Source organism: Eumetopias jubatus, unplaced genomic scaffold, assembly GCF_037043125.1.
Source record: "Eumetopias jubatus isolate StellerSeaLion01/CBP00866 unplaced genomic scaffold, mEumJub1_p1.0 scaffold_3, whole genome shotgun sequence".
NCBI lineage: Eukaryota > Metazoa > Chordata > Mammalia > Carnivora > Otariidae > Eumetopias > Eumetopias jubatus.
In genome coordinates this window covers 31,154,892-31,179,448 of record NW_028274809.1, presented here as the reverse complement: position 1 = coordinate 31,179,448, position 24,557 = coordinate 31,154,892, and the positions used below count along the sequence as shown (strand labels likewise).

Here is a 24,557-nt window from a genome sequence, read left to right as displayed (position 1 = left end):
TGGATTTAAGAATACGTGTTATTCTCTAGAAAATTAATTAGCCAGGTTTGTGCTTAATAAATACTACTTGATGATGATGAAATTAAATGAAAGAAAAATGCCTGACATAGCTAATTGCAAATGCATGCACTCAGAATATGAAATAGACATAATTTAAGTAATTTGATTCTGGTGTGCTTAGGAAATTTGGAATACTCCCTCTGAGAAAGAGAGGCAGAATTTCATAATCTACCCTATTTAGGATGAGGTAAAAGAAAAAAAAATGATCTAATACAAGCAATCTCCCTATTTTGAAATGACTAAAATGTGAATTTGTAGAGTGAATGTATACAGTTCTAGAATTTCTGGGAATATAGTGCTTGATCCTGAATCTTCATGTCTCTTCATAACCTGGAACAGTTAGCGGCAGTCAAGCTACTCAACAGGAGTCCGGTAGGAGTTCCCAGCGTGAGTCATTTCCAACTCCATCTCTACTGGTATCTATAAATCATGTGGTGGATCTATAATTAATGAATTCAAAGGAAGTTACAAGGGACAGCTCTTAAGGAACACTAAATGTTACATGATTTCTTCAACTACCCATTCTTCTTAAAATTGATAAATGTTTTCTGTTGGTGGAAAACCATAACAATTGTTACCAGCAGTCACATCTTCCAGGTTTTTACCTCTGACCAACGGACCCTACACTCAAGGATGTCAATAGCTCCATTGCAGATCCTCAACTGTGGGAAGCCAAACTCTGACATTTCATCCTGACCACAAAAATGTGATACATTTTATGAATACCTAAAAGCAGGAAACTTGCCTGGAAAAATTCATAATCACTGTATATCCAATAAGAATTTTACCTTAAAAATGAAATTATTAACTTAAACACGAGAAAAATATTATCTATTGTTATGCTAATTATTTAACCCAATTTCCTTTCATTAAAAAAACCAAAAATGTTGGCATATGTTAATTCAGATAGTCAGGCTCATCATTTAATGGGTTCTCTCCAGTAGCAACTATTTTATAAAGAGGTACTATAACATTATTTTTAAAATCTCACAATATCAGCATTAATCATTGCTTTTCTTGCTGATCTTTATCACTTACACATTTTTATTTTATGCATGGAAATCAAATAAGAAATCCATACCATGCCAGATAAAATTTTGGAAACCTACATCATTTTGAAGTGTATTTTGGACTCCATGATTATCTCCATGGGCTGAAAGAAATTGTAAGAATTGGTAGTCCTAATCAAAAAGGAAATTATAATCTGTGAAAGTTGATATACCATGATGATGATACTTTGACTCTGAAGATGTACCTTTCACCTGTAAAGCTATAGTCACCTTCATTATGGGTATTTATAGAATAGATATATATTCTATATATATATATAGAGAGAGAGAGAGAGAGAGAATTTATATGTATTTTTATATATTTACTATATATTTTTAATATTTATTATATGTATTTATATATTCATATATATAACTATATTCATAACATGATCCAAATTTTGTCCTTGGCACTTTGCTTTGGACCCATTCTTCCAGTGACAAGAATTTAAGCAATTTTAGCACAAACAAGAGTATAGTTCTTTTTTTTGTTAATTAAATAGATGATGTTCAGTAAATTGAAAAGGCCTCAGATTCTAGCCTGGTTAGGCACTCATGGCAGAATCTTCTTAACTCATATAAAACACATATGCCTTAATAAGCTTTTTATTATCCAGTTTCCTAGGCCAAAGTAAACCAAAAACAGAAAATCAGGAAGGAGATAAGAATATATGGCGAGGAAGCTGAAATGACAGGAAGCAGAAGTGTCAGATAAGCACAAAATGCTATTACTGCATAGTAGTCCAGGGAATATTTGTGATAACCCTTTAAGTCAGTGCTTCTCAAACTTTTTTTGCTGAGGAAATTATAAGAATCGGTAATGAGTATAGTAGAGTCTATAAGTTGGGATATATTTATGCCCTGCATTTTTCCAGAGGGAGCTTAAAATGAAAGAATTATAAAACATTCTGAAGGTATTGGAACGGTTTTGATTATATATATATTCTGACGTTCTAAATAATATTTTTCTGTTATCTTTGGCAAAAACAGTTTCAAATACCACAAATACCAAGTAAATGGCATAATCCTGAGACTTCACCAGTTTGCTACATAATAATGGAGTGAAGCTTTTAAAACAATACTGAATTAAATGAGTAAATTTAAATTTTACAGTCATTGAGGAAGTGACTATTGGGCCAGTACACAGGAAGTAATCAAGCTTCACTTCTAGAAGTCTAAAGGTTCTATGAACATGTGATGGCATATTCAGGCCAGCCTGGGTTCGTTAATCTCTCACAGTTACAGTTTGTTACATAAACCATTCGTTCATTGTAGATGAAACTTACACCAGGTCCAGAGCACCAGAATGAAAGGTTTTTCAAGTGACTCGACTTAGCATGCACTTATTGAGCATCTCTAGTGAGTTCTGCAATATGTAGTATAGACTGGAGATCAGGAACTTGAAACAACTCATTCCATAACCTAGGAAGCTGGTGGCATAATAAGTTAAAAATATAAACAACTCTCATATGATAGAAGTATGGTAGATGAGTATTATTAAAGTTTCATAGGTGTTGAGATGATGGAGCAATTAATTCTATCTATGGAGAAATCTATGATTGGAAGGCAGTTGCTGAGCCTTGTTTTGAAAGAGAGATATTCAGTGGGTGAGTAGGAATGCAAAGGATATTTTGGACAGAAGGAGAAATACAGGCCATGTCACCATGGTGTCTACCCCAGAATACAATGTCTTGTCCCTGGAAAATAGAGCTCTTACTTGGGAAGAATTGGCTCTGTTCATAGTGGTTGAAATTGTGTTAGGACAGATTGATGTAAAACGTTGATTAATGTAGGTAGATACTCTTCAAGACAAGAACTTATATGCTTCTAGTCTTACCAGCTTTCTTTATTCCCCTTCTTTGTTTTAAAAACTGTACTTGAAAATCTTGATTTATTCTTTTCCTTTCATTGCTATTGTTTTTAAATGAAGTCAAATGATTTCAATCTGGAATGCAAAGTTCTCCTGTAGGTTGGTTTTTTGTGTGTTTTTTTTTTTTTTGCAAAAATATGGTAGGCAGATGTTGTCATGGGAATGATTTTAGGGCCTTGTGAAGGATTTGTTCAGGACAATCCTTTCCTTCAATCAGGTGTCATCTTGCCTGGAGTCCCAGCCCACTCTAGGGAAATCCTGCTTGGCAGTCTGAAGTCAGGCTTTGGGATTTGGGCTCTGGGTGTTGATAATATCCCAAGAGGCTTTACTGAGGGCCCCATTAGAAATATGCAGAGGCAGGAGCCGGCATCTGGTCATGATTAATCCTCTCAACACCCTGGCCTAATGCGGACTGGCCTTGGGTTCCAGCCAGCTACTCCCAAGAAAAGCCAGCCCACTCTCTCATGCTTGTTTCATGTTTTGCAGAGGCTAGTTCTTTGCTTAGGCTTCCTTACTCTCCCTTCTGTGTTCATTGGAACTTCAGAGGTAAAGGGACCTTACAAAAAAATTAGCCCAAAGAGGTGGATTAAGCCATACAACGTCACCAGTAATCATGGTAGAGGTGGTACCCGGGCACCATTGACTACAACAGGTGCTGAAATATAAGGTCACTAGATGCCCTGGAAATTGTGGATATACTTCGGTGGGCATATGGACTATCCTACAAAAATATATGACTGCCCCCATTACAAAGAATTATCTGGTCTAAATGTGCAGCTGTGGAGAAGCTGTGGTGTCAATATTTTTAAGAGGTGAGAATCTGTAGCCTTTATTAGATTCTCAAAGGAATCTAAGAGTCCATAAAAGTCAAGAATCACTAGCAAAATAGTTGGAAACATGGCCTTCAGAGTGACCCAGTCCTAGTTCAAATCTGCTTTAGAATTGACTTGTAACAATGCATTTAACTGACCTAATTCTTGGTTTCTTTTTTATAAAATGAGGGCAACAGTCCCCAATGTATAGGATTGTTGTAAAGATTAAATCGTCTAGTGCACATAATGGGCTTAGCACAATGACTACCCAGAGAAGAAACTCATTAAATAATTATTGTCATTAATAATTGGAGTGTCTTTAATCATCTCTAGAACTCTGATCTTAGCATAACAGGTACATGTCTGACTCAGAGACAGGGACACCTAGCCATGCCAATAACCTCTGACAAATCACTTTATCTCTTTGAATCTCCATTTCTACATCTCTTAAATAGTGGAGAGTAGTAAATCTCTCACAGGACTGTCATGAGAAAGAAATGAGAGAGCATATACGAAACATTTGCATAAAGACTGGCCTATGTTAGGTGCTCAGTAAAAGGGAGACGGTAATACTCAAACATCTTGTCTCCTGGGCCATTCATCCTATTGCATTAGAACTGGGTTAGGGCTGATGAGATTTGAAGCAATCCCAGGACATGGAGAAGACCTAAATCTTGTACCAGTTTTTATTTGTCCTCAGGTGTCCTAAGGAAGTTACTTTTTATCTTTACTCTGTTCTCCTTCCTCTTTGGGGAACTTCCTTTACTCCCTCCTGCTTGAGGATGGATAGAGTTGGTTATGGGGTTGACCAGAGATGAAGAGTATAGTTGCCAGAGGTGAGGAGTCTTGTTAGTTAGGGGTCTGATGGCAATAAAATAGGAAGGAAAGTGTCTTAGTCTGTTTGGGCTGCTTTAGCAGACTGCCATAGATGGGGTGGTTTATAGAAAACAAGTTTATTTTTCCTAGTTGTGGAGGCCGAAGTCTAACATCAAGGCACCAGCAGATTCAGTGTCTGGTGAGGGCCCATTTCAGATTAATAGATAGCCATGTGCTTGCTGCACCTTCACATGGCAGAGGGGGTGAGGAATCTCTCTCAGGCCTGTTTTAGATGGGCACTAATCCCATTTATGACGGTTCCCTCCTAATAACCTCACATATTCGAAACATATGTATTTGGAAGAGGGATGAGGGAGGAGGGACACAAGCATTCAGTCTGTAGCAGAACAGGATTTTTTTTCTTTAACAGACACAAGCATGACCCAAATTACAATGAAATAAATATTCTAAAATTACTGAGTTATATCCCCAGATAGTTGAAATCTCTTCTATAAAATCAGTTGATGAGAGTTAGCATTCTCATGTCTAAGTATGCACTTAAACATAGTATTAAAAGAAAAAGATACAACCATAAAAAAGTGCTTTTCTTGGTCAAAATTATCCCAAAGTATACACAATGGGCATATACAATTGTGAAGGATAGTTAATGAGTCTGAGTTGGAGATATTTAATGAACTTCCCATTGAATCGCTTTCATTTTTGATCAAGCCCAGACATGGGTATGCATTTATCTCCTTATGGCCAGAGAGGTGAACAAATTGTCTCCTGCTTCTGCAGAAGACAGTTGTCCTGCCATCCCCCAGCACAGGCACCGGTCACCATATCTTCTGCCATCTGACTCTGGATTTTGTATCAGGCTCTCTTCCAGGAGACATCTGGTGACATATTGTCCTCGCCGGTTTTGAATATTTTTTTCTTGAAGCGTTACTTCTTTAGGAACTAGTCACCGTCATCTATGTAGCAGAGAGAATGGTTAGGAATGGAGAATGCTAAGAAGCCAGGACTTGGGCTCTTCTGATCTAGCTCTGACCCTAACGAGCTGAGCAAGTCCCAGCCCATGGGGAAGTGCCTTATCTTAAGATGAGTTCAATAAATGGCCTTGCATCCTCTTTGAGCATCACATTATTTAAATGTACAGAAGAGGTTGGACAAGATGATCTCAAAGGACCTATCAAGCTCTAAGTTCTGTGATTATATTCTAAATGTCAGGACAACATGGCACTTACTGGCATCACCATTAATGAAATTACCCATCATTTATCTTATACAGAGAAAGCACACACCAAGAGCAACAGACCAGCCAAGCCTGAAAATGAGAGTGTGTGGATTTCCATCATGCCCACAGCTCTCCAGTGATGCTTGTGATAAATGTGTATTTCTTCCAAAAAAAAAAAAATACCAGCTGCCCCAGGGTGACCTGACCTGCCTTTTTGTTTGGGACTTGGATACAGCAAACATGTTCTACTTCAATGTAGTGGTCTGTGTGCTTGAGACTTGGAATGTAGCTAAAAATGAAAGTTTGTGCTTAGTACCTGTTGGTAAGACATTATTTTATCAAAAAAAAAGTCCTTATATCTCCTTATCTCTTATTTACCTCTTCACATAGACCTTGCACCATACTTCACAGAGAAGGTTCACATGAGGTTACCAGGTGGAATCTCACTCAGATTTTATTTCCTCCGTCCTAGAGATACCCATAAAGTTTCAATCTTTATCTTTCTTCATATCATAGAGGAAGAGGTGTTCTGCCAAGACTAAACCTCTGCAAATCCAATGCTAGACCTCATTTCCTGTTAACAGGGCGAGGATCTTGATCCAAGTCTTCTGCTTCCTCCTCCTCTTTAAAAATCTTACATCCGATTTTTAGTGACCCTCCCAGCCTCCTTCTCAAGACTCAACCCATGAGCCCTCCTTCCACTAAAGGCCAAAATAAACCAGAATGATTTCTCGAGTTGTGTCTCACTTCACATGACTCAGCCATTAAGGTTGTTTTTGTTTTACCCTGTTTTGTGTAACCTTAACCTCAGTCTTTCTGTGCCCCACTCAAAATTAGATCATAGAAATGGAGAGATTTCTTTCTTGTTTGGCCTTTCCTGTAAATCTCATTTCCAGATTTGCTCCAAATTAGGGTAAAGGTTAAGTGGAGTGGGAAAACAAGAGGAAGGGAGGAGACATCATGCTCTGTGGAGGCAGTCCACTCAGACATTTTCCTGCTCTGATCGAATGCCCTTCTGGATCGATCTCGTCGCCTTGACATCCCACTTTCTTCATTCAGGAGCATATGGTCCTTTGGGCAGCCTCTGCGAGCCCGCGCGCCCAGCGCCCTCACCAGCAGGTGGCACGTGCAGTGCATCTCCATCACAGCATTAGCTCTCTAGAGCAGCTTTCACCACTCAGCCTTTCCCCTGCTGTCAGGGGAAGAACTTCCTCTGACCATCTGCTACCGAATTTGTCAAAGTTTATCAACTTGTCTGCAGGATTTCTCTCCCAAAGCTGCACAGTTGGTCCTATTGTTCATTGTATGCCTGGTTTTCTCATTTCTTAGGGAAGTTTTAATCTTTTGTATTTTATTCTCTTAACTTGAACATGGATCCCAGTTACTTACTCCTGTAAAAACTCTCCAATATTTTCCTTTCCTATTTTAGAGTTGTACGACTGTAGTCTAGAGACCAAATAATAAAGAGAATTCTAGTAGGGAGACTGAAGAGCCAAAGTGCATGATATCAGAACTGGGGTCATTGTGTCTCTGGTTTGCTTTTGTGACCTGGGCAAGTTGCAGCCCTTCCCTGCCTCAGTTTCCTTATCTGTAATGTGAATAAAAGCATCGTTCTAGTTCTTGAGTTCTGTGAGAATCACTAGAGATAATTTATGGAGGAATTCTCTAGGAAGGTAACTTGTCATACAAACCTCCTGGTATTTTGGTTAAGTTTATTAGCTGCAGTGGCATCATAACATTCCTTTTTTTAAAAAAAAAAGATTTTATTTATGTATTTGAGAGAGAGAGAGAGCACGAGCAGAGGCAGGGGCAGAGAGAGAGGGAGAAAGAAGCAGGCTCCCCGAGGAGCAGGGAGCCTGATGCAGGGCTCGATTCCAGCTCTGGGATCATGACCCGAGCCTAAGGCAGACGCTTAACCACTGAGCCCCCCTGGCGCCCCTACATCATAACATTCCTAAAACTGCACCTGTACCTCGTAGTGAGAACTTTCTACCCTAGTGTGAAAACAGGTCTGAGGCATGTCCCTAATCTGACTGTCGGTATTTTGAAGATTTTTCCCTCGAGGCTGCCTATGGGGGAGAGGCACTGTGGTCCCCCCCAAGTTCTTTTGTTGGCAGAGATGGCACCCCAGTCTCTAGCTTGTGTGATACTTCTGGCTGAAGATGACTAGTGTCTAGAAGTGATTCAGACTGGAGTCCAGGCTGCCGATCCACATGTTGAGCTTCTGTGCACTTTGTAGTATGTGGCTTCTGAAGATTCTGGGTAAAAGTACTCATCGGTCAGAGCCTCCTTGCAAAAAATGCTTGACAGTCTCTTTTGTCACACTTTTTCTGCCAGAAGACGTCATAGCAAATTGGTCCCTCACTGCACACCTCTGTGTTCTTTTGCAGACTAGCAGACTAGCAACTTTTTGGTTGTATTAGAGAAAATTACATGAAGTGGTTTTTATTTTGTTTTTTTTTTTTCCAGTACAGTTCAACAGACCTAGCGGTAGGATCTAGGAGACACATTACCACTGTCAAACATGCAACATTTAAGCATAATGTCTCCCTGTGCCCGCAAATGCAAGCCCTTGTTTCAAGTGATGTGACCACTTCCTTTTGTTTCCAAACCCCCTTTCCATGAGCCAGTATGGTCCCTGCCAGAGAAAATGACAGAATCGGGCTAGGTTAGCATGCTTGCCAAAGATTTAGGTAAGAGATATTATACAAATGTCTAAATTATTGCAGCTTGGGACTCTGAGATTTCAAAAACATACTTTCACACAGTTCATTATTGTTAGTATTTGTGACTATTTGATAAGCTCCAGAACCTTGTTCTGCCATAGAAAATAAATCATTCCTAATGGCTGGATTTTTTTTTTTTTCTTTTTAAACTTGAACTTTTTCCAAAATAGCCATCCATCATCACCATACTTTTCTCTATTTAATACTGTTTTTCTTCCCTCTGCCCTAGGATGGTCGTCTGCGGATGAATGACCAGCTGATTGCCGTTAATGGGGAATCTCTCTTGGGAAAGTCCAACCATGAAGCTATGGAGACACTGAGGCGATCAATGTCCATGGAAGGAAATATTCGAGGGATGATCCAGTTGGTAATTCTGCGGAGACCAGAGAGACCACTGGAGGTGATGCATATCTTTAGTTCCCTCAGCAAATTGCCAAATGGCCACCTAGAATATGCAGATTTCTGTCACTTAGTATCATACTGATTCTGAAATTTTGGAAAAATATGCCCCAGAAGGGCTCTGATGGATTTATGCGGCAAACATATGGTTGTATATTATAGGTATAACTAGAAGGTGTTAAGAATGTGCATATAAAGTAAGTAATTTTTCAAATATAACAGGTCCATATTTTCCAGTTTTTTCCCCTCAGAAATTTCTAGAGCTTTGGACTTCATTCATATAATAAACTATTAAACTATGTAGCATCTTTATATACTTTTTGATTGAGGTGCGTATAGTGTCCATACTTTAGAAAGTTTTTAATCAGATGCATACAGTGCTTAATGTGAAGATTGTTATAATGCAGTACATTTTCCCCCAAAATGTGCACATAGCTAATACAGACCTGGAAGTTAACTAATTTAAAATTTGGTCTGTTAAGCAAGCTGCTTGCTTCATGTTATTAAATAAATGTTTTTTAATTAAATAAGTATTTTTACAGTATTTTATCATGATTTTTTAGGGATTTTTTTTTAACGTAAGAAATATTTCTGCCTACCCATGAGGTGTAAGCATAAAATATTCTTGAATGCTGATATCCCTAAACATTTCACTTACATACAACTATACTATATTTATATTACACAATTATATTATTATACAAGTATATTAACATATTTATAATAAATATAAAATATTCCGAAAACATTATTTTCTCTTATATATGAAAAATCATTATTAAATGCTCCTAAAAATATTTTAAGAAAAGATAAGAAAACAGTTGATCATAGTTAAGAGTTAAGAAAAACATGAGCACATTACACAAATATTCTCTGAGGACAAGTAATGTTTGTGTAATACAGTAAAAGGCAGTTAACATAGAATACTGTTAATAACACACTAACATAAAATATTAGTTTTAATAATATGTTCAACTTAAAAAAAGAGAGGATTTTTCAAATTAAACAATAGTAGAAGGTAGTTGAAACTCATAGTAGTTAAAAGCTTAGGTTCTAAAGTTTTGGATTACCTGAGTAAAACTCCCAGATTGTCCATTTTCTGGCTATGGGAAGACATAGCTGAGTGCTCAGTACTTGCAGATGACAGATACTATAGTCTGTTTTATCCCTTAATGTATCCTCATTTCCCAGCACACAGTAGACACTTAATAAATACTGTCAAATGAATGAATAAAAGATGCATCTGAGACCTACTTTATCTGAGAGGGTCAGCTGAAGTAGTAAACTTATAAACTATATCTCACTTCGTTGTATTATCAGCTGTTGGAAGAGGGTAACTGTACCTTTTTACTCTTCTGTACATAACCTTGTAAATGTTAAATAAATGTAAATTGGCCAATTACTGGAGACTATATATAATGAGCCAACTCGTTTTCAACATTTGTGTCTGCTTAAGTGACAGAGAGGCTTCCATGAATATTTAATGGATTTTACTTATGTACATAGTTATAAAACCCTTATCTATTGCTTCCATCCACGATGGAATTGGCTCCTTTCTGGTTTAATTTGATTCTTACTCTAGAGCCTTGGGATTCATGGTACCCAGTTGGCTGGGGTAGGTGTGAAGGATGGCCCGTGGGCCCCTAAGCCACCCCTCTGCGCATCTGTTTATTATGTCTCCCTTCAGATTTCTTGGAACAAAGATATTTCAACTAAGAGAAAAGTCTGGAAGGCACTGCTGTAGAGTACCACACCTGTGCAAATAGCAAAAGTTAAGGAAAAAAGAAAAGAAAGAAAAAATGAACATGGTTGTTAGGCATTTTATGTTTGCTACCCCTCCCCTTTCCTAATTTCATGTCTTTCTCTAAAACAGGCGCGTGCCTGGTGGGTAAACATTCTGTATTTGGGCTCATCTAGTTGAGACGTTTTATCATTTACATTCTTCTTCATTGCACATATTTCCACTCTCCAACTCTGAGATGGGTTGACAATTATTCCATCAGAAGAAAGTACTAAACTTTCGGTTTGTTGCCCATCCTCAGAAGTGTTTTGTTAATATAGTTCACTAGGAAATTAATTGGGAATTAAGAAATGGGACAAAAAGCAATTTTGATGAGGACATTTAAACAAGGTCCCTTTTTAGTTTCCCTAATATTTACATGCTTTCCATGGGGAATGAGCAGGCACTTGACGCTCTCAGCTATCGGGAATCTCTGTGGTACCCACGAAGATTAAAGAGCGTTTTTGTCTTATGAAGACAGCAGCCTCTAATGTACAACTAATCTTTATTAAATTGGGAAAAACAAAAACAAAAACAAAACGTCTGGAGCTATATGATCCCCCGGTTCTGTGTTTTACTGTGTCAAATCATATATTGTGCACTCATGCTTTTGGTGTCTTCTGCGGTGCAGCAATCACTCTCAGGTACAATAAAAAAGCAGCATCACCGAGAAAAAGGTCTCAGCACTGCTCATACATTCAGGCAAATCAATTAGTTAGATTTGGCAAGAATACCAAAATGGTTACTTGAACATTATATTGATATAAAAAAAATTGAAGAAGCTACTTAAGAAAAGTCAAAATATATAGTTGTTGGAGTATTTTCCCACATTACCCAGATGTTCAAGATACATAAACAGTTTTGATGAGGACCTCGTGAAGAATATGTAATGAGTCCTTGATGGAATCAGAATCATTTTAAACAGAACCATGTTTTTCAAAGGATGAGCTTGAGGTTCAACTGTAATTCTATTTGAGCCCAGAGACTTAGTATTAAAAAATGGGTTATGACCTGTTTTTTTCCCCTTCCCCAAAACATTTCCCTCCCCGCTACAAGCTCCTCTTGGTAGAAGCAGAATATGTTTAAAAACCCATTATGTTTTTTATTGGCTGGGACACTAATGGAGGGCTCCACAACAGCCCTATTTTACAGGCTGAATACTTTAATTAGGCTGGTTACTGATCAGTTGCTGGGATATCGATTGTGTCATTTATCAAAGAGCTGGGAAAGCGGAATTTTTTTTTTTTTTTTTTTTTTTTTTTGGTTCTTGTCGTTGTTGTTAAAGCACAAGGCTAGGTGCAGTCAGTCCTACCTCTCCTGCCTGCCAGGGCTCCAGCTTTAATTTAGGAGTAGTTTGCTGAGTCTGGTTTGACTAGCAGTACAGAGGCAGAGGGTAACACTGGGTGTGGGAAAAGTGTTATAAGCCTCAACAAGAAGCTAACAGAACTTCAGCAGCTGAAAATATTTTAATTATTTAGAATGCATAAATTGAATGTTTTAAATATTTTGTTTAGCAGGATATCAAGCTTGTGGAACTGAGAGGAAAGTATAATAAAATTGTTTGGGCCAAATGCTTTGCTCCGAAGTAAAGAGCTTTGGGGATCAGATCTGTGTTCTGTATGTGGCCTGTTCCTCTCACAAATGGTCAAGGGGGGACACCTGGGTGGCTCAGTCGGTTGTGTGGCTGCCTTCGGCTCAGGTCATGATCTCAGGGTCCTGGGATCGAGTCCCACATGGGACTCCCTGCTCAGCGGGGAGCCTGCTTCTCCCTCTGCCTCTGCCCACCACTCCCCCTGCTTGTGCTCTCTCTCTCTCTCTCTCTCTGTCAAACAAACAAATAAGTAAATCTTAAAAAAAACAAACAAAAACAAATGGTCAAAGGCACAACGGTGAGATGGCGTCCACATGACTTCCTTGAAATCTGTTAGAAAGACACACAGTCTAAGCAAGAGCAGCCCCCAGTTCTGTGTGCCTCAGTCCTCTTGAACAAACAGCTGGAGCCCTCTGAAACTGGCCCCCCGCCGCTACCTCTTCACACCCGTGCAACATGCTTTGTGGGCCTGTTACTCTGGATACAGCCATCTTGAGGACACTATGAATTTGTCTGCAGGCTGTCAACATCCAAATAGGAGGGGAAAATACCAAAAAGTGGGCAAAAACTCAGGAGGACCACTGTCTGGTATTGTCACAGAGTTTGTTTTAGCTTCTGGGCAACAGACCCAGTGTCTGCAGCGGGACACACTCATGGTATTTGAGTGGCAAACCTGCTTAGGTTCTGACTTGTCCTAGAGCATATGCACTTAGTCGCTGAGGGAGAGAGAGAGAGGAACCAGCTGGTTGGCAGACAAATACCCTTGGCATGGACCGTTATTCTTGTGTTGACACTGCCACAAGCTGTACTCCCAGATGGAAGAAAATTTGAAAGAAGCCATTTGTAAGTGGGGGGAAAGAGTAATAAAGTTAATCCTCTTTGGTGTTGGCTATGAGTACTCCCAATCCTTAGCACCACATTGTCAGTATTTTTTGTATTTCGTATTCAAAGATGTTTTCACTGATAAGGCCATTTTGATTTTCCAGTTGAGAGTGTATATGCAGTAGACTTTTGGAAGATCATTCCTAAATTGATCATTCTCCTACTTTGCTGTCATTGACCAAGTTCGAACATATTAAAAAAGCAAATGTAATTTTTATTTTTATCCCTTAGGAGCCTGCAGAGTGTGGGGCATTTTCTAAGCCATGCTTTGAGAATTGTCAAAACACTATAACCACCTCCAGGAGAAATGATAATAGTTCATTGCATCCATTTGGCACTTACAGTTCACAAGACAAACAGAAAGGTAAGAGTCTGTCCATTTCCATCTACTGCAAATGGCATGAGAAAACACAAGACTATCTTAAAAAAAAAAAAAAAAGGACTAAGGGAAGTTAATTACACTAAGTGCAGGCTTTGTTACTCTGAGTCATGAACACGGAGAGATGATGGGTGGGAGAGCTGACTCAGAAGTTGTGAAGCAGATTCCTGGCATCGCCTCCAGTTTAAATGACAGTTTCTATGCTTGCTGCCCCAAACACGGAGGATGATGTGTGAAACAAGCCAAACAAAAACAAAATGGCAGAATGGAGAAACAAAATGGCAAACTGTTATTTTTTTAACAATCTTTTAATTATTGGAAGTTACCAAATGTAAATAACTATTAAACTTAAAAAAAATGTATGGACTAGTATTAAACCATAAGATGGTCATAACATGATTCACAGATTCTAGGAAGAGTGTGGTAAATACCATGAACCGAGACCATTGTGTAACAGTTGGAATGCTCTTATTATTCCCTTACTACATTGTCTTTCCCTTATTATCCTGTACTAGTAGAGCTCTAGATATAAAACATTTGGATTTTCCTTTGTTTTTAAAAAATTATACTTTAGATCACCAAGAAAAAAAGTTTTTTTTAATTTCCCTGCATGTCTTTTTTTAAAAACAACTTTAAGTTTTTTGTATTGCAAAGGCAATGCATATTCATTACAGAAAAATTAGGGGAAAGCAATAAAAAGAAAATTTAATATTACTCATACTTCTATCAAAGATACTAATCGATAACATTTTTACGTCTGTAGTTCAAGTCTTTTGTTCATGCAAACATGCATATGTAAAATGAAATGAAAATGAAATATACTATATATAATGTTTAGGAAATTGCTCTTTTAATTAATAACACATTAGGATCATCTCACTATGTCATTGAATACTTTTCAGCATCACATTCAGTGGTTGCATAGTAATCTGTTGAACGCAGGTACTATTTATGTAATCGGTCCCTTATTTACATTTAAGATGTTACCAAAATTTAACTACATGGGAACAAGTTCTAAACTCTGAGAACTCCATCAGAACAGGCTTGTACCTCTCAGATTCCTCTAGAATTAAATTGTTTCATCAGAATGGGACGCTGTTTTTTTCCTCTGATTTCATCCATTTTAGTGAGAGTAGCAGCAACAGCTGTGGCCATTTATTTATTAAGTGTTTACTGTCTGTTAGAGTCTGTGTTAAGCAATTTACATGCACACTGGAAGTGGGTAATACTATTATCCTCATTTTACAGATGAAGAAACAGAGAGTAAATAATTAACCCGAGACCACATACTTGATCTGGGTAGAGCCTGGATTCAGCCCCTATCTCTCTGATTCAAGTTCACTCCTTAAACCACAGCACAGACCTTGTCTTACATTGGTCTCTTGAAACTGTTGAAGTCCTTTCACCTGATACCAAGAGTGTCACTAAAAGCTCACTTGGCTTTGTATCAGATAAAAAAAAATACCCTGTCTTTTCTCATCTTCTTTAAGAAATTAAAATTTGTCTTGACAAAGCAAGATCTCTTTCTGAGACCTTAAATCACAGTAGGAGGAGAATCTGGGGAAGGAACAGCAAGTTTTCCACAGACTAGAACAGCCTTCTCTCTACTGTGCCCATATAGTGATCAAGAACATTGCCATGTGTATTAAAATATCTAGGCTTTACCTAATTTGATTGGCGTTTAATTCTCAAGCAACATGTGATACAGTGACAATCCAAGTTAAAGGTTTTATTCCTAATTATACCAAAGTAGTAGTGGGCATGTTATCCCCTATCTTGTTTCATTTTTTTTTAAAGATTTTATTTTTTAAGTAATATCTACACCCAGCGTGGGCCTCGGACCCACAACCCTGAGATCAAGAGTCACATGCTCCACCAACGACACCAGCCAGATGCCCCTCATTTTTAATAACTATAAAATACTGACACTGGAGTGGTAATTACATGGAGTATTTTTAGAGGACATCGAGATAGGGAAATGGGACAGTATCTCTAGAAGGGACAACAAACGCCAAAATAATGAAACTACAGAACTTGTTAAAATGTAAGGATATACGTGGAAAAAAAAATTCAAATATTAGAGTCCAGTCGAAGCACATGCTAAAAATAAAATGTCATAATTCTTTGAAACTTCAATAGAATGTTTTGAGTTTGTATTTCCACTGAACAGTTAGGTCCTTTGGGTACATGTGGCCATAGACAACCACTGGGAGTCTGTCTGTTCCCTTCCTCTTGAGACTTACCTCCAGGTAGAACAACATTTTACACCAGTGAAAAACTGTGCAGGTCAGCTACCTACAAGGTTCCTGCTATACTTCCTCCCCCCATGTCAATTTTCCAAGGTGACAAAAAAATCCAGTTCTTTCAAGGACTGCACTGAACATTATTTTTCTTTAAAGCAGGAAAAATCTATTGCTGTTATTTCCTTGTAGATCTGTTATACAATATTCAGTTAAAGAATTAGGCCTATCAAGGCATAGACTAATTAAATTTTAATCGTAAGAGACCCATAGATGAAATTGTCTTACTTTTATGTAAGCCTATTGACTTAGAGATAAGAATATATATAATAGAATTTGTAAACATGATGCTGGAGAAGAATATCATGATCATCATCTCTTTGTCATACTAAAAACATTTAAAATATTGGGAACCATTGAGAGTTTCTGAGTTTCAGTTGCACATGAGGTAGCAAGAGGCCAGTAAGCCTCGTGAAACCTGAGTGTTGACTCAACATGACCAAGTTTTTTACGGAGCCCCTTCAGAAAAGCAAGATTGAGTTGACAAAATGTAATGTCTAGTGTGGAAAGGAACTGTTACAGCCAAAACATTCACTTCTTTTCTCTTCCTTTTTTCCTTTCCTTTGTATATTTAAAAATCCAATGTTGATATGCTGGGTTCCATCTATTTTTTGTAATAATAGTACATACCACCCACAGTTCCTCGGTTATTTATATATATATATTATATATATATATATATATATATAATATATATATACACACACACACACACACACACACACACACATACTCCTGTCAAGCTGTTACAGGGAAAAGGCATTTTTAGAACTAACGTTTGTATAAATTGTAACACCAGAAAATTCACATTTGTGTTGGAGAATTGCTAGCAGTGCCTGCAGTAGAATGAGTGTGGTGCCCCAAATGGTAAGGGGTCAGGACGGGGGCTGTGTCCCAACAGTTTAGTTATAAAATCCTATTAAGCATTTAAATGGTAATAAAGAATATGAAATACCAACACTGTATTTTCTGAAGAATTTTGCTGCTAGATCTCACCCGTGGCCAAGTAATGAGTAAGTAATAATAATAAGCACCATTTGCCTCTGGTTTGTTATTAGTTCTCTTTTCATTGCTCTCGTCTCCCCCTTTTGTGCTCTATTCCTGCTTCCCCTCCCCTTTCAATTCTACTGCACTCCAGCCCCATGTGTGAGTCACCCATTGTCCTAAGTCCGCTCAGGATCACCATCCAGGAAGGGCTCCTGGAGGACTTCCATCCCCACCGCAAATCAAACCCCTTCGGTTATGTGTCCTGTCTCATTGGATCCATGTTCCCTGGGGTCCTTTGGGCAGACACATAATGTATAATTATTCCTAATGTGCCTTCTCTGGGGAAACAGCATGTGTCCACCCCTCTGTAGCACGTAAGACACTCCCTCTGGAGTGGTGTTCAGAAATTGAATTATACTTTTCAATTTGCCTGCTGTTTATTGAATACCTCCATTGTGTAGAACACACCATCAGGGTTTCAAAAAAGAATACAATGCTGTTATAGCCCTCAAGAATAGGCTTTAAAATTTTTTCTAATTAAAAAAAATAAAAAACAAGGGGTCATCAAACTTTATATGTAAAGGGCCAGATAGGTTAGGCTTTGCAGGCCAAGGGATCTCGGTCTCAGCTCTTCAGCTCTGCCGCTGTAGTCCAAAAGCAGCCATGGACAGTAGTAAATGAGTGAGCATAAGTGCTCAATGAAACTTTATGTACAAAACCAGATGGCAGGCTTGTTTTGGACCAGGGCCGTAGCCCGCTGAGCCCTTGTCTCAAGTTGCAGCCCCTTTCACTCTTCTTTTCTGATCCGGCCCTAGCAGGACAGAATCTGTAAAACAAGTAACAACAATTTAAAAAAAAAAGATTAAAATAAGGGTTATTGGGTCATGAATGAAGTAGTTACCTGAGGCTGCACTGTCAACATTCACAGGCATATATATATAGGATGACCATCAAAACTTAACCTTGTACATGTGATGAAATCCAGAAATATTATTTTTTGGAGAAAAGAATTCCATATTTTCACACTGACAGAGGGTTAATAGAGGTGTTTGGGTCAAGAGAAAGAAAAATTCCTTTTAACATCTGAACATGTTTAAAAATATACCATGGATAGAGTCAACAAAGAAGGTATTTGCCTCTGTACCTACAGATACTTAAAAATATGTAGATTGTTCATGTGGATGAAACAAAAATTAAAGGTAATAGGCACCCAGGTGGCTCAGCTGGTTAAGCACCTAACTCTTGATTTGAGCTCACGTCATGATCTCGGGGCCTTGGAATTGAGCCCCATGTCAGTCTCCCTGCTCAGCGAGGGGTCTGCTTATCTCCTGCTCCCTCTGCCCCCCGCCCCCCAGTGCAATCTTTCTCTCTAAAAAAAAATCTAAAGGTAACAATTGTAATAAAACTTGAAGAATCCAGCGAAGATGCTGAAGAAGAGGAGGGAGAGGAGAAAGAGGGCTAGAAGGAGTTTCTCCATAGTCCAGTCAGAGAAACAGGTATGGATACATAGATGATAGATCGATAGCTCATTGCAATAGCCGCATGTGATAAATGTTACAAATGGAATAATTTTCCATAATATTAATAGATAAACCCCAAATATCAGGGGATAAAGACAGTGAAAGTATTTTTCTTGTCTTACCACAGCCCAGTGAGGTATGGTAGCTGGAGGATGGGGGCTGTGCTCCCTGCAGTGATGGAGGGACCTGGGTTCCTTCCACTGGTGGCTAGGCCATTTTCTAGAGCCTCATCCCCTTCTCCTTGCAGCTGGGAGATGGGACAGGTGGAGAGAATGTACCCTTTCATAACCACTGATACTGGGGATGTCAATGACCAGAGCAACTCACCTGCTGTTGGCAAGAACAAGTCTAGGGACAAAGAAGGCTGGGAAATGGGGTCTGTATGTGCAGGAAGAAAGGAGGGACACAGATCGAGTGAGCACTAGTGTTCTCTGCCACTGTTATAAAAATACTGAGGTGGATCTTGAGAGAAGGGTGGGCCTTTGATGGATGGGACTGGATTTTGCAGTTATGTAAGCAGACACGCTGAGGCAAGAGGGCCCAGGCTTGTGGTTGGGGAACAGTAAGTAGTCTTGGGTAGCTGGTGTGCGATAAGGAGCTGACGTCGCCTGCCAGGGGCGTAGACCTTTATTCTCTAGGCTGTTGTGTGCAGCTGAAATGTTTTGAGAGGCCAAGGATACGTGATCACGGCCGTGTTTATCACCAGTGTGAAAGATGGGCTAAGAAGTTGAGGGTAGAGAGATTAGAGCCAGTGGAAAATGTCGTCCCAATATGTCCCTTGTCTCCAGATTACAGTGTATTCTTCTGTTCTGTTTCTCTCAGCAAGTCTCTGGCTGCCTGATTGCCACTGTATTACCAACTCACTAGATCACTTGGGTGGGAGGCGGTGCAGGGGGACAGTGCTGACTGCCTTCGCTCACCACGCTTCTGTGCCCTGGTCACCCTGCCTATCAGATCTTGCGCATCCAGCCTCCTGCCCAGGGGTGTGAGGGCACTGCTAGAACTACCTGCATATCCTACTAAGCCCTGGAGCAGAGCGTGGAACAGGGTTCTCCACAGAGGAACCAAGGGGATGTATTTGTATTTATATGTATTTAATGTATAATAGACATTATATTATACAGCATAAAACATAGAATATAATGTATAATATATAATAATATATATGACATATACGTAAGAACATATAATAACTGATATAATGAGACTTATTATAAGGAATTGGCTCGCATGATTATGGAGCCAGGCAAGTCCCAACATCTGCAAGGTGAATGAGCAAAGCTAAAGACCAAGCAGAGCCAACGGTATAGTCCTGCCCTGAAAGCCAGCAGACTCAAGACCCAGGAAGAGTCAGTATTTGTGTTTAAGTCCAAGGGCAGGAAAAAGCCAGTGTCTCAGTTTGAAGACAGTCAGGCAGGAAGAATTCTCTCCTACTCAGAAGAGGGTCAGCATTTTGGTCCTACTCAGGCCTTCAAATGATTGGATGAGGTTCACCCACATTATGGGGGGACAATCTACTTTACTCTATTGATTTAAGTGCTAAGCTCACCCAAAAAACAACCTCCCAGACACATCCAGAATAATGTATGATTAATTATCTGGGTACTTTGGGCCCAGTCAAGTTAACCATAAAAGTAACCATCACACCTGGCATGTGGGCAAATCAAGCAGGTTCTTTTACCAGCAACATTTCACAGGGGTAGGGACACTTCTCTCTTGTTCCAGCAGTCAACACAAGTAGGGTCCACCTTTTACCAAATCTCTCACTGTAATAGATACACAGTAGAGTTTAGGAGGTATAGAATAATCTTTTAGTTGCTTATTAGCACCTTGCATTTATAAATCTGTGTGAATATGCACCATCTTATATAATTCTTATATTCCTCTAATGAAGCTATTCTCACTCCCACCTTACAGATTTCAAAAACTAACACTTAGAGAAGTTGAATAGTTGGGCCAAGTTCACACAGTAGTGGGAGCCGTGACTGGGGACCTGGCGGCCTTGCTGCACAAACTTGACTCTCCCCCAGGCCACTCTCTCATGCTTTTCATAAGTCCGTTAGTGCTGGTAATAAGGATGAGCATTAGATGACATAATGTACATAATACTTAGCACAATGTCTGGTACACGATAAGATCTCAACAAACCTGCTTGTTACTACAAACCTTGGTTGTAGTAAGATTCAGGATACATGTCTAGTTCTTCCAGAGTAGAAGAGATTGGAAAAGTGTACATTTTAAGTAGGTGAGAAAACCAGGTCTGACCCTAGTCTTTTGCTTCCAAGGCCTCAAACCCACATATTTCCATTGTGGCACAGATGCAAAAAGGGTATTTTTTCCCCTCTACCATCTCTAAATGGTGAGTAGATATAAAGTATCTCATGTTTTGGGTTTTTTTTTTTTAAAGTACTTTTTGTCACTGAGGCAAATACCTAAATCACCACATAACCCAGCATATTCATGAGAGAGTCTTGTTTATAAAACTGTTAAGGCATGAAAGAGATGGTTTGTTAATTTTCCACAGAACACGCGTCATGAGCAACTGTCAGCCTTCCGTAGCCGGGAAATGATATTCAGGATGCACGGCCTTGACTTGCCTTGGGTTGGTGCTAATAGGGTAAAAACCTATTAGCAGGCTTAGATTTCCTCACCCAGGGCTGCCTTAGCTCCCATACAAATCCTGAATCAGTTCTGTAGGAGGACTTATTGATTTCAGGTTGGTTAATGTGTTGGTGCAGATGGCATCTGTGAGATGTACTGAAAGAAAGCCAGGCACCAAATAGCTCTGCCTCCCATTGACCACAGCTTCATTGGTTCTTTGTGTTTTAGAGCTCTTGCTCCCCAGTGATGGATGGGCCGAGGCTGAGGTCCCGCCTTCTCCACCACCACATCCCATTCTGGAACTGGGCACTGAAGATTACAGCCACAGGTACTGATAAAATGAGAGATCATCAGCGTTCCCCAGTACAATGTTTCTAGAAAAACCCAGCAACCTGACTTTGACTCTATTTCTTTCCAGAATGGAAATCTCATAGCATCTATAATTCCTTTTCAGTGAAAACTCCTCATAGGTAAAATTAATAGTTTAGAATGTTCATATTTTGCTTCCTGGAATTTAAGATTTGTCATATGTTATAAAATATTTAAGAAAATTGTTGAACTTTCTTTTATCATGTTGAAAAACCAGAGGACTCAAAAGGTTCTATGGGAAGGTATAAAACAAAACTGAGAGGACATAAAGCTTAGTTGGTTTTTTTTCTTTTTTCATTTGTAATTGGCAAACCCTAAAGGTATTTTAAAAATAAATGTTCCAAGAAAGTTAATGGAATCTAAAAATTAAAGCAACACCATATATAATCTAAAATATTGAAAAGAGTGCCCAATGTTATATCCACTCTGTAATAGAAACCAAAAAATCAATAATTTTTAGAATCTCACAAGCATGAGAGAGAGAGATTTACTAAGTATACACACCATCTGACTAGTGGAATTCATAGATTTTGTTCTTCTGATGAGTTTTAAAAATCATTAACTTGTCCCTTTGCTATTTTCTGTATTTATTATGGCTGTTAAAAACTGTGTATTTTATTCCATTCTGTGTCCCAGGATAATCCTGTGAAATTTTTTCATTTTTCTTGCAGCAACGCTGGTGTCATTCCTATTATGCTTTTTATTACCATCTGCTAAAAATAAAACACCAAAAGAGTACAGCTCACTCTATTAGCTGGGAGCTTACCTGTACTTAGCTACCTCTGATTCCTACATCTTTGAAGTCCGCTATCTGACTCAAATCCAGTTTCGCCAACTGGGTGGATAATTACAGTAATGTTCTAGATCAGTTTCTAGGGGTTTCTTGAAAGAAGATGTGGACATATTTAATTTTGTCCATTCATGTCCATTGCCTGCCTCAAATCTGAATCAAAAATGGCAGTTTGGTGGCCATAACAAAATGCATTTAAAAAATAATTTCATTCGTTCTACTTCACTGTTTATTCTGTGTATATATGCAAAAGTGTTGGAATAATGCAAAGATGGATCAGATATAAACGCTACCCTCAAGAAGATGGTAGGCCAGTAGGTAAAACGACAACGAGCACGCAAGGGACAAAGTGATATTTACCAGAAGGTACAGAGAAAATACTGTGGACATCCACCGCAGGGGAGGATGCTTCCAGATAGAGGAATCAGGGAAAATGTTATGGGAAAAGTGACATTTCAACTAAACCTCAAAGTATGAATCAGAGGTGGACATGAGAAAAGCCCAGGAAGGAGGGGAATTTCAGAGAGAGGAAAGGGTAGAAGGAACAGCATGGCAGCTGGAAAAGGAAGTTGATTTGTGCAACTTGTATCATGGCTGACTGGCCAGATGCTAGAGTGCAGAGTGCAAAGGTAAGGAATGCAGACTTCCTTCATTAGATGGTCAAACCTTGTGGTAGGGTTTCAGCAGACAGCATGATAAGACCTGGGTTTTGGTTGTGCACAACAGGCATTAGGGAGATGGAGAAAGGGTAACATCCACCGGAAGCCAGAGACTCTTTGGACATTTTCTAGGGCAGTAGCAGTGAAAGGTACTAAGGATCTGTGCTGGGGAGGGTGGGGAGAAGCTTTCAGATGAGAAACCTCTTCAGGTGAGAGAGGGCATCAGAGATATTGCAGAGATGGAATTATCAGGAATTAGCAATGGCCTTTTTGGCTTCTTCGGTGTCTCCACAAATTTCTTGGAGCAGGGGTTTTGTGGCGGGAGGTGCTGATGACAGTCTCAGGTTGAGTGAGTTCAGTTGTGGATGGGGAAAGTTGTAAACAAGGGTAGGGACTGGCAAGAGAAGAGATTGGGCTGGCCAGAATGAAGAAGGGAACAGCATGGCTGGAGAGGAAGGGGCAGAGCCAAAGACATTTTTGAGATGGAAGGAACAAATGTAAAGCTTTGAAACTTCCCCCTGGGATCTCGTGACCTGCACCATCCTGCAAGCTGCTGCGTTGCCTAGGTGACTGGCAGCAGTGGCGGGGCGGGGGAGGGGGCGGCTTGGATGTGTGGAACTTGGGATGGAGGAAAGGTTGGAAGGGAACCAGGAGGGCTGAGCAAGGGAGGCCACCCTGGCTTTCAAAAAAAAAAAAAAAAGTTAAAAGCCCTCTAAAAAGGAAAAGTGGTGCTTTAGGGATGTAACCAGCCTTCTGAAACAGAACACAACTATTACATGAGAAGTGAGACGCAAACGTGATCAGACTTCATGCCTGTTATCTTGAACCAAGATGACATCAGGAATTTATGGAAGTTACCTGTAGTTATGATGTCATCAATTATGGACAAAAGTTTAGAATATGTGTGTCTGAATAAAAAAATAAATATAAAGGAAGTATATTTTCTACTGTGATCTCTCAGAGAGGGTTTAAGGCAAATTAGGAACAGACAGAATATACTGAATTGTAGTAACAGTTTAGACAACATTTGGTTATTCCCTGCATGCTCATATTTTTTTCTCTCTCCATTCCCCTGGGTTCATCTCTTCCCTCCCTCCCTCCTCCCCTCCCTCCCTCCCTCCCTTCCTTTCAGTATCTACTCTGATTCATAGTAGCCAATTGTTGAAGCCTATTCATGGATGGACACCTGAGACCTCAGGGGTTTTTTTTGTTTTTTTTTGTTTTTTTTTGTTTTTTTTGCCATACCTCTCAAAATCTTCTCCTTCCTTTTGATTTCTGACAGTTCTCCTTGAACATTCATGGCTGGGTCTTATATGTCTTTCACATTCCTGATTTGTCACCACATTCAGGACACTGGCATATGCTTCCTGCTACCTTTATTGATTCATTATGCAGCATAATTTGACATTGAGTATCATTTCTATTTGATAGATCCCCTGGTTGTTCACGCTGAAAATGTGGCCTTAATCTAAAACGTGGTTTTGGCCCGCTGTCAACTTGCAGCTTCCCACAGCCTCCACTGGAGCCCACTCAGCCATGAGCACATGCTAACTTTCTTCAAAATTAAAATATGTCAGATTTTATAGTTAATCACCGTGTCACCCTTTCCCTCCAAAAACTTCCAATAGAATTACAAATGGTCTTACTAGTCTCACTTACATGTCTAACATATTTTCACACTAACTAATTCAATACTACACTTCATTATTTAAGTGCACTGTATAAACTCA

At 39.2% G+C, this 24,557-nt stretch overlaps 1 protein-coding gene across 2 annotated transcripts in view; it reads left to right on the top strand.

Annotated features, from left to right (window-relative positions):
* PARD3B (par-3 family cell polarity regulator beta) overlaps positions 1–24,557 on the top strand; it is a 1,008,697-nt gene that overhangs the window by 603,375 nt on the left and 380,765 nt on the right. For both annotated transcript variants that reach the window (XM_028112243.2, XM_088021577.1), the window contains exons 12-14: positions 8,800–8,970; positions 13,454–13,586; positions 21,238–21,337. In XM_028112243.2, the coding sequence (XP_027968044.2) occupies positions 8,800–8,970; positions 13,454–13,586; positions 21,238–21,337 (404 nt within the window). The remainder of the gene's footprint in view (positions 1–8,799; positions 8,971–13,453; positions 13,587–21,237; positions 21,338–24,557) is intronic.